The following is a 17,839-nucleotide window of genomic DNA, read 5'->3' on the forward strand; positions in this document are numbered from 1 at the left end:
ATATGCCCATTTCAAGTCCCTCCCTCTGTTACGTGTTTTTAAACACCCAATTTTTATGTTTATTCACCAGAGCCCCTTGTTTCCCCCTTATTTTGATAATAAAAATATTTGCACATTGTACTCCCTTTCCTCCAGTTTTTCATGCATTGATATAGAGTTTGTGCGTGCGGTAATGTGACCTTGGGGTGGCACTGTAACTGCAATTATGGTCATAAAGGTTATATGGTTAATTGGACGTATTTGATGATATTATTACACCTATTACCTATTGGGATGGGATCTTGGAATAAACCTTTAAGTAAAAATGAAATAAATTGGCCTTAATGATAGATAACCTTTAATTCTTGGACAAACCCTTGAACTGGGTCCCTATGTCACTGGCTTCAAAAGTGACATCAGTAAATATCAGGAAAATCAATACACTGCTCCTCCTGAGACTGCGCCATACAGCTCTCCATAATCAAAACATCCCAACCAGAAAGGGACATCCAACCAGAACTCCATACAACAGCCGCTTATATTATACCACAGAAGAGGATCAGTCATGTGACCAGGGGAACCACAAGCTTCAGCATTCTCCGAGAACGAAAACCAAAAGACTTGTGGAGACACAACACGCGGTAACTACGAGCCAGAGGGGACACATCACACAGCGGGAGGAGGGGGACGGGCAGCTAACACCGCTACTCACACATTCGCTTGCAGTGCCGGCCGCTGCACCTCTTCTAAGAGAAAAATAACCGAAATTAAAAAAAAACCCATCAACTTCCGGTCTAAACAGCCTTACTTCCGGTGTGTTCTCGGCCCATCAGAAGTATGGTTCCCCCCTGTCTCACAGTGAAAGTTCCGCTTTCGTGCAGAGTCCAGGAGCACAAGCCCGTACATAACGTAAGTGATTGGACGCGGTGCGCTCGGCTCTCGTCACGTGATTTATTTTTTTTTAACTCCATACAGTCCGTGGCTGGCAGGATATGGTGTGTTTACCAGTCCAGTGTGGCTGAGGCCGTGTCTCGTGTGCTTTGTCCAGCCAGACTTCATATCGCACAGCGGTTACTTTAAAGGGAACCTGTCAGGTGCAATATGCCCCCAGAAACACGAGCAGTTCTGGGTGTATATAGCTAATCCTTGCCTAACCGTCCCTGTATACACTAGCATAGATAAAGTGATCATTAGAAAAAGTATTTCTAAAGATCCTTTATGATATGCTAATGAGTGCAGGGACTAGTCCCAAAAGGGCGTTAGTTCCCTAACCAGTCGGCTCTATTGGCATGTTAGTATGTCCCTATGGGTGTGCTAAAAGTCAGCTCGGGCACTCAAAGAAATGAAAAATAGAGAATATTGATGCTTATTGATGCCAATTTTATTCATGCAAAGGTCTGTGTTATTATGACGTTTCGGCCATACAATTTTGGCCTTTATCAAATAAATGTACTGAAAGAACAAAAGAAAAATACAATATCAAATCTCACATACATGTACAATCAATTTTACACATAGCCCATAGAACAAAAATATGGCGAATGTCTTTGACATAGAACAAATCATATAATAAACAAAAACCTTGATGCACACTTGTGTGAATAATCAATGATTAATCGATTGAGAGACCCTAGTGTACATAGTACATAAGTACAAAGTTATCACAATGTAAAAAATACATACCGCAGGAAACGTATATGAAGTTTAGACTGGTGAAATTAGGTTCACATGTGCTGACCAATGGTACATTAGTGATCAACCTGAAGTAGAAAACAGACTCGTCTTGAGAAAATTATATATACTTTATGTATAGATGTAAGTAGGGGACCGTAGGTAAAGTCTGAGAAAGAAGGTGTATAGACTACAGAGAATTTTCTGTGAGGTTTACCTTTGCTACTGTCTATATGATATATCACTTGAAGACCCAATGTTCATTAGAATGCTGTGGTGTATGGTCCGCTAAATGGCATAAGATATAAGGAAAGCAGTGAGCATTAGATTATGACATCCATCCAGTGAAGGGGGAGAGGGCAGGGGCACCCTACCGATTAAATTACCATATGGAGAAAAAGAAGTAATGCAGTGTTACCTTAATTATTGTCTATGGAATAGACCTCTCAGGGGGCTCATGTTCAATAGGTTGCTTTGTGGGACCCACCAAGTTACTTTAAATATAAGGAATAAAAGACAAAATGAGAAACACGGAAGGGATATATGCAGAGGATGAGACATTTGTCACTCACCACTATGTGTGTCAAGATAGATACAGCTTGTAGTCCTATAGATTTAGAATGTACAGAGACTGTGTATCAATATACACCCCCAAGCTAGGTTCAGTCAGTGAGCGTATAAACATACTAAAGGATGTCACCAACCTTATTACATTGTCAAAAGCTCCTTAGGATATAAGGGCCCCATGTCTATCGACCCCCTGTGAAGATCTATAAGATTTATAGAATTAGAAAAATACGTTGGCTTTTCAAAGAGAATATATGTCCTTATTGATTACCTGGGTGTGCCAGATGCAGTGGTGATTCAGTAGGGATTACACTGTCAGTGTTCTCCTTAGGGTATGAAGGCCCTGTGTCTACAGCCCCCCTGTGAAGATCTATAAGATTGTCACAATCAATTACCATATTACATTGATCATTCCAAGAGGGGTAGATCCCTTGTAGATTACCTGAGTATGCAAAATGCAGTGGTGATTCCGTGGGGATGAAGGCTGTGTGGTGACCGGAGGTGCCGATGAGTGCCTGGCGGCCGCCATTTAAAGCTATAGCACGTGTACAGGAAATCCTGTAAGTGGAACGCAGCGCCGTCCATGGAACGCACTAACGCGCACGCGCAGGGGGCACCCCGGCTGTGAATGCCCCCCGCGCATGCGCACAGGCGACCACAGGCGGCGTGACGCTGGGCGTGGAGCGTGAGCGCGCGCACAAGCGGGAAAACCCGCACGCGCGCCCGCCAGCGCCCCACACACACCGTAAGGAAGTGAAGGACGTGACTCCCGTGTATGGCTGACGCAGGCGCGGGCACGGGTCTATATTGCCCGCGGCGCGCATGGATGCGCACACACACAGGATAAGTGTATTATAGGTGATTCATAGGTGATCCCGAGGTAAACGTGATGTAATGGTATTGTGACTTCCGTGCCGACGATTTAAGGTGCCTAGGGAATAAAGAAGAAAGGAAATTAGTCTTATGAAAGATCAAAGCAACACGTCAATAATATTATGAACTAATTATATCAATATTCCATGAGTCTTAACTGTTCGGATGTCCCGTATAATCTAAATGGGTTTCAATAAGCATCAATATTCTCTATTTTTCATTTCTTTGAGTGCCCGAGCTGACTTTTTGCACAACTGACTCTTTTCTCGGTGGCACCTAATTTAATATGTGAGCCAGATTCTATTCTATATATTGGACGTATTTTTTCTGAGCTCCAACTTTCTATAACCTTTACTCATGTCTTTTGCTACATTATCCTTCAACAAGGAAGAGACCTCATCTATTTTATCTAAAGTTACCACCTCTGGTACTTTTTTGACCATCCCGGCAGAGGAAACAAGATCCAGGGACTACGAGAAAGTCTATAGAAAATTAACGGCATTTGAACTTCATTCCATCACGTTAGCTGAATATTTTAAGACAAAGAGGATTCCTCGTGGCTTGAGGGTCCCACTCCGGCCTACATTATTCTCTGATAATCCAACGTTCTGCAATAAATTTGAAGGAATCCTTAATAAATGTTCAATGGACATTATTATACTCACTATTGACTACCTGCAGCAAGAGATCACGGATACTACCAACCAGATACGCAGCATCGAGGAGCAATTAACCAATACGCTTCCCACAGCAGAGTGGAATAACATCAAGACTCGGACTCAAGAGACTATCACTGAATTTAGAAAAACATTACAAGACCGAAAAAGATCTAAGTTTATCAGGGACCAGGAGGATTATCAAAGGGACCGTGTGTACAAGTGGCGTTTTTCTGATTCTCACGATAAACGGCATACTTATCAGACATCCTACCAGAGCGTCAGCGTCAGCCATACACGGGAGTCACGTCCTTCACTTCCTTACGCTGTGTGTGGGGCGCTGGCGCGCGCGCGTGCGGGTTTCCCCGCTTGTGCGCGCGCTCGTGCTCCACGGCCAGCGTCACGCTGCCTGTGGTCCGCCTGTGCGCATGCGCGGGGGGCATTCCCAGCCGGGGTGCCCCCTGCGCGTGCGCGTTAGTGCGTTCCACGGACGGCGCTGCGTTCCACTTACAGGATTTCCTGTACACGTGCTATAGCTTTAAATGGCGGCCGCCAGGCACTCATCGGCACCTCCGGTCACCACACAGCCTTCATCCCCACGGAATCACCACTGCATTTTGCATACTCAGGTAATCTACAAGGGATCTACCCCTCTTGGAATGATCAATGTAATATGGTAATTGATTGTGACAATCTTATAGATCTTCACAGGGGGGCTGTAGACACAGGGCCTTCATACCCTAAGGAGAACACTGACAGTGTAATCCCTACTGAATCACCACTGCATCTGGCACACCCAGGTAATCAATAAGGACATATATTCTCTTTGAAAAGCCAACGTATTTTTCTAATTCTATAAATCTTATAGATCTTCACAGGGGGTCGATAGACATGGGGCCCTTATATCCTAAGGAGCTTTTGACAATGTAATAAGGTTGGTGACATCCTTTAGTATGTTTATACGCTCACTGACTGAACCTAGCTTGGGGGTGTATATTGATACACAGTCTCTGTACATTCTAAATCTATAGGACTACAAGCTGTATCTATCTTGACACACATAGTGGTGAGTGACAAATGTCTCATCCTCTGCATATATCCCTTCCGTGTTTCTCATTTTGTCTTTTATTCCTTATATTTAAAGTAACTTGGTGGGTCCTACAAAGCAACCTATTGAACATGAGCCCCCTGAGAGGTCTATTCCATAGACAATAATTAAGGTAACACTGCATTACTTCTTTTTCTCCATATGGCAATTTAATCGGTAGGGTGCCCCTGCCCTCTCCCCCTTCACTGGATGGATGTCATAATCTAATGCTCACTGCTTTCCTTATATCTTATGCCATTTAGCGGACCATACACCACAGCATTCTAATGAACATTGGGTCTTCAAGTGATATATCATATAGACAGTAGCAAAGGTAAACCTCACAGAAAATTCTCTGTAGTCTATACACCTTCTGTCTCAGACTTTACCTACGGTCCCCTACTTACATCTATACATAAAGTATATATAATTTTCTCAAGACGAGTCTGTTTTCTACTTCAGGTTGATCACTAATGTACCATTGGTCAGCACATGTGAACCTAATTTCACCAGTCTAAACTTCATATACGTTTCCTGCGGTATGTATTTTTTACATTGTGATAACTTTGTACTTATGTACTATGTACACTAGGGTCTCTCAATCGATTAATCATTGATTATTCACACAAGTGTGCATCAAGGTTTTTGTTTATTATATGATTTGTTCTATGTCAAAGACATTCGCCATATTTTTGTTCTATGCGCTATGTGTAAAATTGATTGTACATGTATGTGAGATTTGATATTTTATTTTTCTTTTGTTCTTTCAGTACATTTATTTGATAAAGGCCAAAATTGTATGGCCGAAACGTCATAATAACACAGACCTTTGCATGAATAAAATTGGTATCAATAAGCATCAATATTCTCTATTTTTCATTTCTTTGAGTGCCCGAGCTGACTTTTTGCACAACTGACTCTTTTCTCGGTGGCACCTAATTTAATATGTGAGCCAGATTCTATTCTATATACCTATGGGTGTGCTAACATGCTAATGAATGTGCAGCGTCAGAGGATTATCTGTCACCTCTCCTCCACCATCTCGTCCGACGGGGGATTTTGGCTCTTTGCGCATGACACCGGAGTTTGGGTCATGCGCACTACTTCAGTTTGAAGCCGGGACGCGTACACCCGGTTTCATAGTGCGCATGACTGAAAGTCCGGGGTCATGCACACTGAGTCGAAATCTCACAGAGTACGCGATGGTGGCAGAGAGGTGAGTGAGATCATCCTCTGACGCTGCACATTCATTAGCATGTTAGAACGTCCACAGGGACACACTAACATGCTAATGAGGGGCGACTGGCCGGGGAACTAACGCCCAGGGGACTAGTCCCTGCGCTCATTAGCATATGGTAATAGAATACTTTTTCTAAAGATCTCTTTATTTATGCTAGTGTATACAGGGACAGTTAGGCAGGGATTAGCAATATACACCCAGAACTGCTTGTGGTCCTGGGTACATATTGCACCTGACAGGTTCACTTTAAGGCCCTGTGGCGCACTTGCCGATTTTTGCCACATATTTCCTGCGGATTTGCTGCATGTTTCGCTGCAGAAAATGTTCATAACATCTCTGCAGTGATTCACCAGCAAAACCTATGGGAAAAAAAAATGCTGTGCGCACTATGCGGATTTTGACAGCTGCATGTGTTGCTGAGGGATTCCCGCAGCAAAAACAATTGCATGTCACTTCTTTTCCGCACGTCGCTGCGGGATTTCACTCCATTCACTGCAATGTAATCGTGAACGCAAGCAGCAAATTCTGCGCGGTTCATTGCGTTTTCTTGCGTTATTCCCTGCGGTATTTTGCGGTTTACCTGCGATAATGTACATCGCTGCCTGCGGTTTGCAGGGAAGTGATGTCATTATGACAGGAAGAGGAACCGGAGCAGAGTAAACACACAGATCACAGACATAGGATACACACACATCACACACACACAGACATATAGAATACACATAGAAATCAAACGGAAATATAGAAAAAAAAAACATGTGGGCACTGCCGTATTTTTACCTTCCAGCCGAGGTAAGCACACAGCGGCGACCCGGTATTCTCAGGCTGGGGAGGACAGGGGGCAGGGTTAATGTCCCCCTCCTTTCCGCAGCCGAGAATATCAGCCCGCAGCTGCCCCGGGACTGTCGCATCCATTATGCGGCAGTACCGGAGTGCCCCCAGCTTTTCCTGTTGCCGTGATGCGGTGGCAGACAGGGTAATAAGGAGTTAATGGCGGCGGATCGCCGCCACTAAGTCCAGGCTTGGTCAAGGCAGCGTCTATGTGACAGCTGATATGATCAACCCGTAAGTAAAGTGAAAAAACACACACACCGAAAAATCCTTTATTTTAAATAAAACACAAATAAGCCTCCTCGTTCACCCTTTTATTAACCCCACCAAAACACACAGCTCCGGCGTAATCCAAGTCCTGCGATGCTTGCATCCAGCCGCGACTGACACTACTGAATGCAGCCTCGTAGCGAGACAGCAGAGGTAACCACAGGGCATTTCCCACGGCCGGTAATGTGAACTCACTACCGCTCGGGAGAAATGCAGCGATCTGTCCTCTATCTATCTATCTATCCCTCTATCTAACCCTCTATCTATTCTTCTATCTATTTGTCTATTTATCTACTATCTATCTCAGAAGGAAATCATTTTTTTTTTTCAATGTGCTTTATTGCATTGAATGCAATAAAACACATGTACCAACCCGCACTCAGCAAAACCGCGGCATAACCATGAACAATACCGCGGTAAAACCGCGGCAAACCGCATGCGGTTTTTGGGTGCGGTTTGCCGCAGTTTTTTACCGCCGGTGCGGTAATCTTTCAGACCCTGCGGAATTTTCTTAAGAAAATTCCGTTTCCCAGTGCGCACAGGGCCTAAAGGGGATTTCCTACTAACAAAGATTATTATAATCAGTAGATCTTGGAATAATAATAATCTCCACAGTTGGATGTGTTTAAAAAATTGTCCCTATGCTGTGATAATAAATATTTTATATATATATTTTATATTTTTATATATAATAAATATATATATATATATATATATATAAAAATATATATATATATATATATACACACATATACATATACACACATGTATATATATATATATATATATTATATATATACATATATATATATATATATATATATATACATATATAGATATATATATAGATGTATATATATATATATATATATATATATATGTCCCTGCTATGTACTGTGTAATGGCTGTGTCTGACTGTATAGGGACATAGTCTGATCATACCTCATCTCCTGAACAGGGGAGGGCGCAAAAGAGTTTAACGACATTACGTCACAGGATCACAGATGATTCATTCTGTGAGGTAAATAATTTTTCTGCCTGTTTTAAAAAAAATGTTCCTTTGCTGAGATATTCTTATATATATGTCCTTGCTATGTACTGTGTCTGACCGTACAGGGACGTGGTCTGATCATACCACAATTCCTGGGCCAGGGAGGAAGTAATAAAGTATACAAACATTATAGCATGGTATCACAAATTATTCCTTCTTTGAGGTAAACCATTTTTTTAAAAAACAGGCAGGAAAATGTTTTACCTCACAGAAAGAATCAGCTGTGATCAGTGCTGTAATGTCTGTATACTCACATCCTCCTCTGCCCAGGAGATGTGGTATGATCAAACCATGTATCTGTACCGTCAGTCACGGCCATTACACAGTATATAGCAGGGACACATACAGTATATAAGGTTATCTCCGCACAGGAACATTTTTTTTGTTTATTTATACACATACAATGGTGAAATGTATTATTATTCCATGATCTATTCATAAAAATAAACTTCCAAATGACCTTTGTTCATGGGGAAAAAAAAACCTTTAAGGCCATGTGCACACATTGAGTATTTGGAGAGGCTTTTACCTCAGTATTTGTAGCCAAAATCAGGAGTGGAACAATCAGAGGAAAAGTATAATAGAAACACAGGCACCACTTCTGTATTTATCACCCACTCCTGGTTTTAGCTATATATACTGAAGTAAAAAAATCACCAAAAACTCAACGTGTGTACGTGGCCTGACGCTGTGTGCCCACGATGAGTTTTCAATGTTGCAAAATTTCGGCAGCTATTATGTATATTAGGTTACTTATTTTCTTTAACATGCGTTCTTAACACTTTTTTTATGCTGTTTTTTGCCTTTTGTTGGCATGTCATAGTTTAAATAAAGCTGCTTTGTATTTGATACATCCTGGTATTTGGCTTTGACAAAACTGTATTGATTTACTTATAACTTTTTTGCCAACAAATTGCTGCAGGATCTGTTCTGACGAATGATTACTAGACATGTGAACTCAGCCAGTAACCGTTTGTGGCAGGTTTCAGCTGAATGGCTGGCGAGCTGTGTGTCGGACAACCACCGATCTCCTAAGGCTAATTTCACACATCAGTTTTTGGCATCAGGCACAATCCGGCATGTGCATGATGCAACGGATCCGGCGCAGAATATGCAAAAACTGATGTGCTTTGATCCTTTTTTTTGCCAGTTCCAATATACCTGATCCGTCAAAAAACGGATCCGGCGCATCCGTTTTTGCATCCTTTTTGTCCGTTTTTTTTGCTGGATCTGTTTTTTTCAATACATCGAAGCATGCTCAGTTTACAAAAACGGATCCGGTGGCCGCATCCGTTTTTTACCGCATTACGCCGGATCTGGTGTCTATAGGCTTCCATTGTAAAACATGCCGGATCCGGCGTGATGCGGTTTTTTTGCCGGACAAAAAAACATTACAAGATACGTTCCCTCCGGCCGCCGCTTTAGGCAATTATGACGGATCCGGCAAAAGCCGGATGCAACGCAAGGCCATCAGGCACAATCCAGCGCTAATACAAATCAATGGGGATAAAATGGATCCGGCGCCGGATCCGTTTTACCTGTGTTTTTTTTCCGGATTGTGCCTGATGGAAAAAAACTGATGTGTGAAATTAGCCTAATGCTGACCTATCCATCAGACACAGGAGGTCTGCGGCTATTTAGTCCCACTCAACGCATTTAATTTTCCTTTTAGTAAAGCTGAAAGGAAATTTAATGTTTTCTGTCTGTTTATCCCTCTGAATAGAGTTGATTGTTGACTGGAGAAGGAAAACTTCATGTTCATTTTATTGTCCAAGAATAGTGATGGGCGGACCAGGACTTTAAAAGTCTATATCCGTGCGGCTTAAAAAGTATCCGGGTGCCTGATCCGGCAACTTGGGAAATAAAAAAAAATAAAGCAATCACACTATACTTACGGAGTCCCCAGCGCGGCTGTAACTGCTTCCGGGTTGCTCACTCTTCTTCCAGGGCTGCTCATTAGCCTCATACATATTCACTGCTTCCCCCGCCCACCGGCAGTTCTGGTGTCTGTGATTGGTTGCAGTCCGACTCGCCCCCAGCCTGTGGGGCAGTGTAGTTTTTGGCTGCTTGCAATCACAGAACCTGTCTGTGGGTCACTGTAGATTGGTGTAAAACTAAATAAATAAAGAAAAGAAAGCACCAAATTCTGGTCCCCATAGACTTATATGGTGACCGGCATCCAGCCAGATATCAGGGATCAATTCCGGGCTGGAACCGTTTTTTTGCTGTTTTTTTTTTAAAAGTCCAGCTAAACGCGCTGATCTCATAAATCTGAGAGTCCGCCCATCACTATTTAAAAACTCTTCTAACAAAAAGGGGAGAACACCAAAGCGCCAAGTCTCTAAGTATTACTTGTCTCAACAGGGTAATGTCTCTTCTTATCCGGAACCTGCAGCATGTGATCCCTCTCCGCAGAGCCCATTTACGCAAGAATCTAGAAATTGCCAGAAAGTGTCTCCGCGTGGAGAGGTTTGATGTCGGGGTAATATGTATAAATGATACAAAGATCCGACGCCTGAACAGACTTTACAGACAGCAAGACAAAGCTACGGACGTGCTGTCATTTCCATTCCATGAGGTACAGAAACAGCAGAGCAGGTTATCTGTCACCATCTCAACAGTGGGCTGTTTTTGCTCCTATTTTATGGTGGCTTCTCCCCTGAGTATTCATTTAAGAAAACAAAATCCGCCATACGGTTCCAGAGATATGGACCTTTTTATTTAGTGCTTTTTATTCTCTTTACCAAGGGGGCATGGCTCAGTTTTATAATGCAGAAGTCTAAAGATAAGCCCCAAAAAAACCTTTCAGCCATACGCCCTTAGTAAATATGTCAAAAATTAGCACTAAATAAACAGATCTAGGCCTCTAGAACCATATGGTGGATTTAAAAAAAAAACAAACAACAAAACATCTTAATACTCAATGGGAGCAATGGGAATAAAATAAACACTTTTGACCTGGTGAAAGGCTGACTTTAAAGCACCACTCCAGAGGTTTTTTTCGGTATTTCACCGCTGGAGTGCTTCTTTAAGGCTGGAGTGACTCGCGCGAGAATTGAGGTCGCATCACCCGTCATGGCCTGCCGCTCTCCGTACAGGAGTGTGCAGCTGCATGTATTTTTATACTGCTGCACACTCCTGCCCAAAGAGCAGCAGGCCGTGACGGGTGATGCGACTCAATTTTTGCGCGAGTCCCTTGCAATTGTGACACCGGCCTACATCTAAGTCTTATACTTACCCTCCGACGTCTTAACCTTTTTTTGTTTTCGCTGTACCATCTTGTGATGACAAATTCTGACTGGGCAGAAGTTACTTCACAAGCTCCAAAGGCAAGTCATTGTGAGCCAGAAAGAGGCTCTCATAGACTTGTATTGAGTTGTGACCACTGGCGCGCTCCATGAAACACTGCCCAAGACCGACCGGAACGGTGGCGATAGAAGGTGAAGATGGCAGAGAATGAAGCCCGCTTTACACGCTACAAGATATCTTACGATGTGTCGGCGGGGTCACGTCGTAAGTGACGCACATCCGGCATCGTAAGGTATGTTGTAGCGTGTGACAGCGATGTGCAATTGCGATTGAACGAAAAACCATTCATCGCATGCACGTCGTTCATTCCTGACGAATTGAACGTCAGATTGTTCATTGTACCCGGGGTAGCGCACATCGCAGTGTGTGACACCCCGGGAACGATGAACAGATCTTACCTACGTCCTGTGGCTCCTGGCCCACAATGCGGAAGGAAGGAGGTGGGTGGGAGGTTTACGTCCCGCTCAGCTCCGCCCCTCCGCTTCTATTGGCCGGCTGCCGCGTGACGTCGATGTGACACCAAACGTCCCTCCCACTCCAGGAAGTGGACGTTCGCCGCCCACATCGAGGTCGTATGGAAGGTAAGTACGTGTGACGGGGGTTAATCGTTTGTGCGGAACGTTCAACAAATTGAACGTGCCGCACATACGATGGGAGCGTTGCAAATCGCATACGATATCGTATGCGAAATTGCAACGTGTAAAGCAGGCTTGAGTATAAGACCGGGGGCAGAGGATTTAGATTTAAAGCATTCCAACGCTGAAAAAAAAAACTAAAAAATGCTGGAGTGGTGCTTTAAGTAATTGCAATGATATACAATATGTGTTGGCTACATCTGACTGTGTGTGCTCCTTGTATACTTCCAGAATTTGTGCCCCGGATTGTTACCTAATCCACCATTCCCAGATGAATACAATTTAGGAGACATTTACCTTGGAGTAGAGTTTATATATCACCAGTGTCAAGAAAAGGAGGAGGATTTTAACAATGTCTTGACTGTAAGTTATGGAGAATGCAAATCTTATGGTGTTATCGAGCTGTCAGTAACAATTCTCTGTAGCTCATAGGTTGGTTGTTGTGAGGTATGACACAGAAATAGGATCTGAGATGAGTTGGATAAGAGCTGGAAGATGAGCAGATCACTGTAGGCAGTAGTCAAACAGAGGATTCACTGCCTGGACCATTATACTTGTACTTGGGTTAAAAAAGGGGTTAAGAATGGTTTCCCCTATTCCGATTCCCCTATCCCCTTTCCGGAATTTCGCGATTACATTACAGTGAATGGAGTGAAATTCCGGGGGTATTCCGCAGGTACCTGCGGAAAAGAAGTGACAAGCACATTTTCTCAAGAAATTTTCTCAAGAAAATCTTCACAAAGAATTTTCCTGAGAAAAAAACGCAGCGTGCGCACAGCTATTTTTTTTCCCCATAGGTTTTGCTGGGAAATGTCTGCAGAAAGATTTCAAACATTTCTCAAGAAATTTCTGCAGCAAATCCACGGGTAAAAATGCCTAGTGCGCACAGGGCCTAAGAGCAGTACTGAAGATTGAAGGGAAAAGCTCTGACAAATCTGCTGGTGAAACATTTAGGCCGGCTTCACACTTGTAAGGGACTCGCACGAGTCTCGCATCGGCATCACCTGGCACGGCCACACACTCTCCTGACTGGAGCGGGTCGGCTACATGTATTTCTATGCAGCTGAGACGCTCCTGTCCAGAGAGTGTGCGGCCGTGCCAGGTGATGCCGATGCGAGACTTGCCGAGTCACTCACAAGTGTGACTCCAGCCTTAAGGGAATCTGTCACCAGGTTTTGTGACCTAATCTGAGAGCAGCATAATGTAGAGACAAAGACCCTGATTCCAGTGATGTGTCACTTACTGGGCTGCTTAGTGTAGTTTTGATAAATCACTGATTAATCAGCAGTAGATTATCATTACAGGACTACTTGGCGTGCTGCAGGTAGTCCAGCATATTCATGAGCACTGACTAACTGCTAGATCTGCAGCAGAGAAAACAGTGATTTTATTAAAATGACAGTAAACAGCTCAGTAAGTGACACATCACTTTAATCGGGGTCTCTGCCCCTACATTATACTGCTCTCAGATTAGATGGCAAAAACCTGGTGACAGATTCCCTTTAATTCCACTGTGCAGTGTCTGCGCCTCCACCAGTAAGTATAGTCAGCGAATCTGTCACATATAAAGATTACATTTGAGTGCGTTGTTCCTTCTAGTGAATATTTATATTTCTACTTCCAGAAGATTCACATATAAAAAATTATGTTTCTCCCAGGTGACAGCAGTACACGGCTTATGTCACCTGCTTGGTTATACACATCATAGTCCAGAAGACTGGAAAAAGGTTAGTTGTTTCTTTTCTTATTAAAGAGAACCTATCACCAGGTTTTTCCCCTAAAAGCTGTGGCCACCACCAGTGAGCCCTTATATACAGCATTCTAGAATATTGTATCTAAGAGCCCAGACCACTCTGTATAATATAAAAAAAATCTTCATTATACTCACCTGAGGGGCGGTCTGGTCCGATGGGAATCTCTGGCCTCGGTCCGGCGCCTCCTCTCTTCTTTCCATCACCAATGTCATTCCCAGCTCCTTGTGGATGACTCGTCCTACATCATCCACACAGAGGCCTCCGCTGCCCTCCTGCACTTCTCTCTGCCCTGCTGAGGACAGCAAAGTATTGTAGTGCGCATGCGCCGGTGGTCTTTGACCATTCCCTGCACATTACAGTAGTTTGCTCTGCCCTCAGCAGTACAGAGAGAAGCGCATGTGCAGGAGTGCAATGGAGGCCTCTCTATGTGGATGATGTAGTAGGTAGGACACGTCATCCATATGGAGTAGGGAAAGAGGAAGGCGATGGAAGAGAGGAGGTGACGGACCAGGACCATCGATGCCTATTGAGCCCAGCCACCCCACAGGTGAGTATTATAAAGGTGTTTTTATGTTCTACAGCGCAGCCTGGGCTCTTATATACAGAATTACAGAATACTGTATATAAGAGCTTACTGGTGGTGACCGCAGCTTATAGGGGAAAAACCTGGTGACTGGTTCCTTTTAACACTAGAACTACTGGACTCATCACACCTATATAGAAATACATGGTGCAAAGTAGTCAAAATGACTACCTCAGTAGTTCTAGTGTTAAGATTTTGCTGATATTGCAAGCTTTTAGCTTGACGTGAGTACGGTATATAATAATGGTTTATATTTGCATTATTAATTATTATAGGGAACCTGTTAATAGATTAATGCTGCCTCAGTAACGGGCAGCATGAATCAGATGTTGGCTGCACAATTAAAGTCAGGTAAGTTTTACTTTGAAACAGTTCAGTATTTCAGAGAAAATATGAATTGAAAGGGAGACTATAGGGAGAACCTGACTCGCCCAGTGAGCTCCTCGGACAGCTTTTCTGCGGATTTCCCCACTTTATTGACAGATGTGTCCCATGTATGCCAGACAAGAACCGCGTAAGATAAGTCAAATCTCTCCCAATAGTCACCAGCCAGATTTCCAAACTATGTTTTTTCTGAAACACCGGAATGTTTAGACCTGGCTGCAATCGCTCATCCAGCGTCTGCGTCATGCTGCCTGTGGTTCAATTAACATTAATCTAGTAACCGGTTTCATCGCAAAGGAAACCAATGCTTTGTGCCCTGTTACAAATTTCCAGTGCCTCCAGATAAAATGGGTTGTTTCAGGTTCAGTCTTCAGGAGCGCGCCTCTCCCTGCCTCCCGGCTTCCTACAAACTGGAGGCAGAGCACTAATGCTTGATTCACAGTGCAGACTAGCGGCATAGTCGTGCCCAAACTGCAAGCAAAAGCAGCTTTGCCTTCACAGCTGTCGAGGACCTTAGTTACACTGAAGCTGGTCGGATTGGGAGACAGCAGTGCAGTGTCGCGAGCGGGGCGTGCAAACTATTGAGAGAGGTTGTAAGCACTGCCACATTTAAACATCCTTTAAACTATGAAACAAGCTGTAAATAATAAGGTTAAAAACTCTCTTCACTTCCATATAAAAGTAATTTGCAATATTGCTTGTTTTACAATTTTACTCATTAATAAAGAGAATATCCCTTTTAAACAAGTTTTCTCATGTTCATTAAAGGTTAAAAATGCTTGTAAAAAACAGGCAACTTTGCAATGTACTTGTCATTAAAAATCCTGTCCTCAAAAATGGATATATTTTTAGTTGTAAAGTTGATTGCTTGTTGCCTTGGTTACCGACCACTTTAGTGGCTTTTTCCTAGGCAAGAAGCAGGCGATTAAAGGCTTTTTACTATATAGCTTGTAAATGCCACTCTGAAGTTGTCTGGGTCCGGCCAGCTTCAGTGTCCTTGCTCTTCTTCCATGCTGCAGAGGCAGAACTGCCCCTACTAGCCAGAAGGGAAAGAAGACGGTTTAGACCAGTAGTGCAACCATACTGGAGGTCTGAACTGTCATTGTACATTCCATCTGGCAAGCAGAAATCCTGGAGTCAGAGGCGCGGTGCGCATCAGAAGACAGAAGATGTGCATACACATTTAAAGGGGTTGTCCACTACTAGGACAACCCCTTCTGTTTTCACGTTTCTCCCAGGTAAATAATAAAGAGTATACTTGTATCCCTTACTGGCGCCATTCTAACAGTGCCGTGGTTCGCGTTCCCGTTGCTCATGTGGGGTTTTGACATCATGAGAGCCCCGCATCCAATCTGTGCCAGCTTCCTTCTCCCCACCTTTGGACCAAATGAATAATCAACAGGAAGTGAGCTCACTTCCTGTTGATTAACTCATTTGGTCCTAAGGCGTTGAGAAGGAAGCCAGTGCTGATTGGATGCGGGGCTCGCATGAAGTCACAACTCCATGTGATCTCCAGCACCTCAAGCCCGTACATAGCTAGAAGGGCGCCGGTATGGGGGGTAATTATAGTCTTTATTATTTTACCTTCGAGAAATATGTGGAATCAAAGAGGTTGTCTATAAGAAATGCCCCTCCTTATTTCCTACGAATGGGTGACCAAGCCATATTATATGTATTCCAGGAGACTGTGGTCCACAGAGAACCCCATTTACATGTTGATTATGTTTCTGCTCTGCATTTGAGGGCATATAATCAGCAACCTGTTATGTTGTGTATTTCTCATTTCATCCCTGGCGAGCAGGCAAAATTTGTGCTGCTGCTCCCCAATACTGCTTTTATTTTTCATCTGTTGTAGAAAGGTCTTCTGGCCTCTGGGGACACCTCTAGTCTCTATGCTCCATATAGTATATGTTTTTTTTTTATAAAGGAACACTAATATAAAAGTTAACCCAAGATTTTATATATTTAGTATTAATGAATAATAATAAATTCTAGTTATTTTCATATCGTTTGTTCACTCTCACAGATGTTTGAGAAGGAAAGTGACGTTCTAATGGAGATAAACCGAGCGACTGGATCTGCACTTACCCCACTGACATCAGAGCATTACGACCAAGAATAATATCACTTCCATGTCATTAGCTGCACGGAGAACAGAGAAAGCGGCGTCTGAGAAACGGGAATTATATACATACGTCATGCATCAATTATAGGACATGATGGTTAGCGATAATTATAGGATTCTGCACTTTATACTATCCCAGATGATTCCCTAATCCATCATTACCAGCTGATTGCAATATTGGAATCACTATCCTGGGGATAAGTTCCATTATTAGGAGAGCCAAGAAACAAGAGAGGATTCTGATATTGCTGTGACTGTACATTATCCAGTTTGCAAATCTCATGGTGAATTTTTTTTTACATTGGATGACAATTTTGCTTAGCCCAATTATACGTTGTCGTGAAGAATGACGTCTGCAAAAATGAGTTACATGATCTCAGTAGATTTAGACAAAAAGTTCTAAAAGTCTGATCAGAAGAGAAAGAAGACTGAGGCCGGGTCACTCGAGCGTATGAATATACATCCGATTTTCATCCAGAAAGCTTTAACTCATGTTGTCGTCAATGTGTCCGTTTTTTATGTCCATGTGCGATCCCTTTTCAGACATCTACATTAAAAAATGTACAGGATCAAATAGAGTTTCATTAGTTCATATTGGAAATTTAATATATTAAGCTGAATGTATGTATGAATGTGTGTGTGTGTGTGTGTGTGTGTGTGTGTGTGTGTGTGTGTGTGTGTGTGTGTGTCCGCTAAAGGAATCCGCACAGTCTCATTTACAATCATAACATTTTTCACAGCCACCTCATGTGACTTAGGGAGCGTCATAGACTATGTTTTGAGGGGAAAATTTAACCTCGTGCTTACAGTTCTTTGCCAAAAGA

General features: G+C 43.1%; 1 protein-coding gene across 2 annotated transcripts; it reads left to right on the forward strand.

Moving 5' to 3' along the window:
• Positions 1 to 811: 811 nt before the first annotated feature.
• LOC142245912 (endoribonuclease YbeY-like) lies at positions 812 to 17,065 on the forward strand. Of its 2 annotated transcripts, none has more exons than XM_075318918.1 (5): positions 812 to 888; positions 10,590 to 10,803; positions 12,401 to 12,532; positions 13,828 to 13,896; positions 16,917 to 17,065. In XM_075318918.1, the coding sequence occupies exons 2-5, from the start codon at positions 10,594 to 10,596 to the stop codon at positions 17,010 to 17,012; spliced, it is 507 nt and encodes a 168-aa protein (XP_075175033.1). In that variant the 5' UTR covers positions 812 to 888; positions 10,590 to 10,593; the 3' UTR covers positions 17,013 to 17,065. The 2 variants fall into 2 exon arrangements, with proteins under 2 accessions (XP_075175033.1, XP_075175034.1); XM_075318919.1 differs by lacking the exon at positions 16,917 to 17,065 and adding an exon at positions 14,782 to 14,841.
• Positions 17,066 to 17,839: the final 774 nt, after the last annotated feature.

Source organism: Anomaloglossus baeobatrachus, chromosome 7 (assembly GCF_048569485.1).
Source record: "Anomaloglossus baeobatrachus isolate aAnoBae1 chromosome 7, aAnoBae1.hap1, whole genome shotgun sequence".
Classification (NCBI taxonomy): Eukaryota; Metazoa; Chordata; class Amphibia; order Anura; family Aromobatidae; genus Anomaloglossus; species Anomaloglossus baeobatrachus.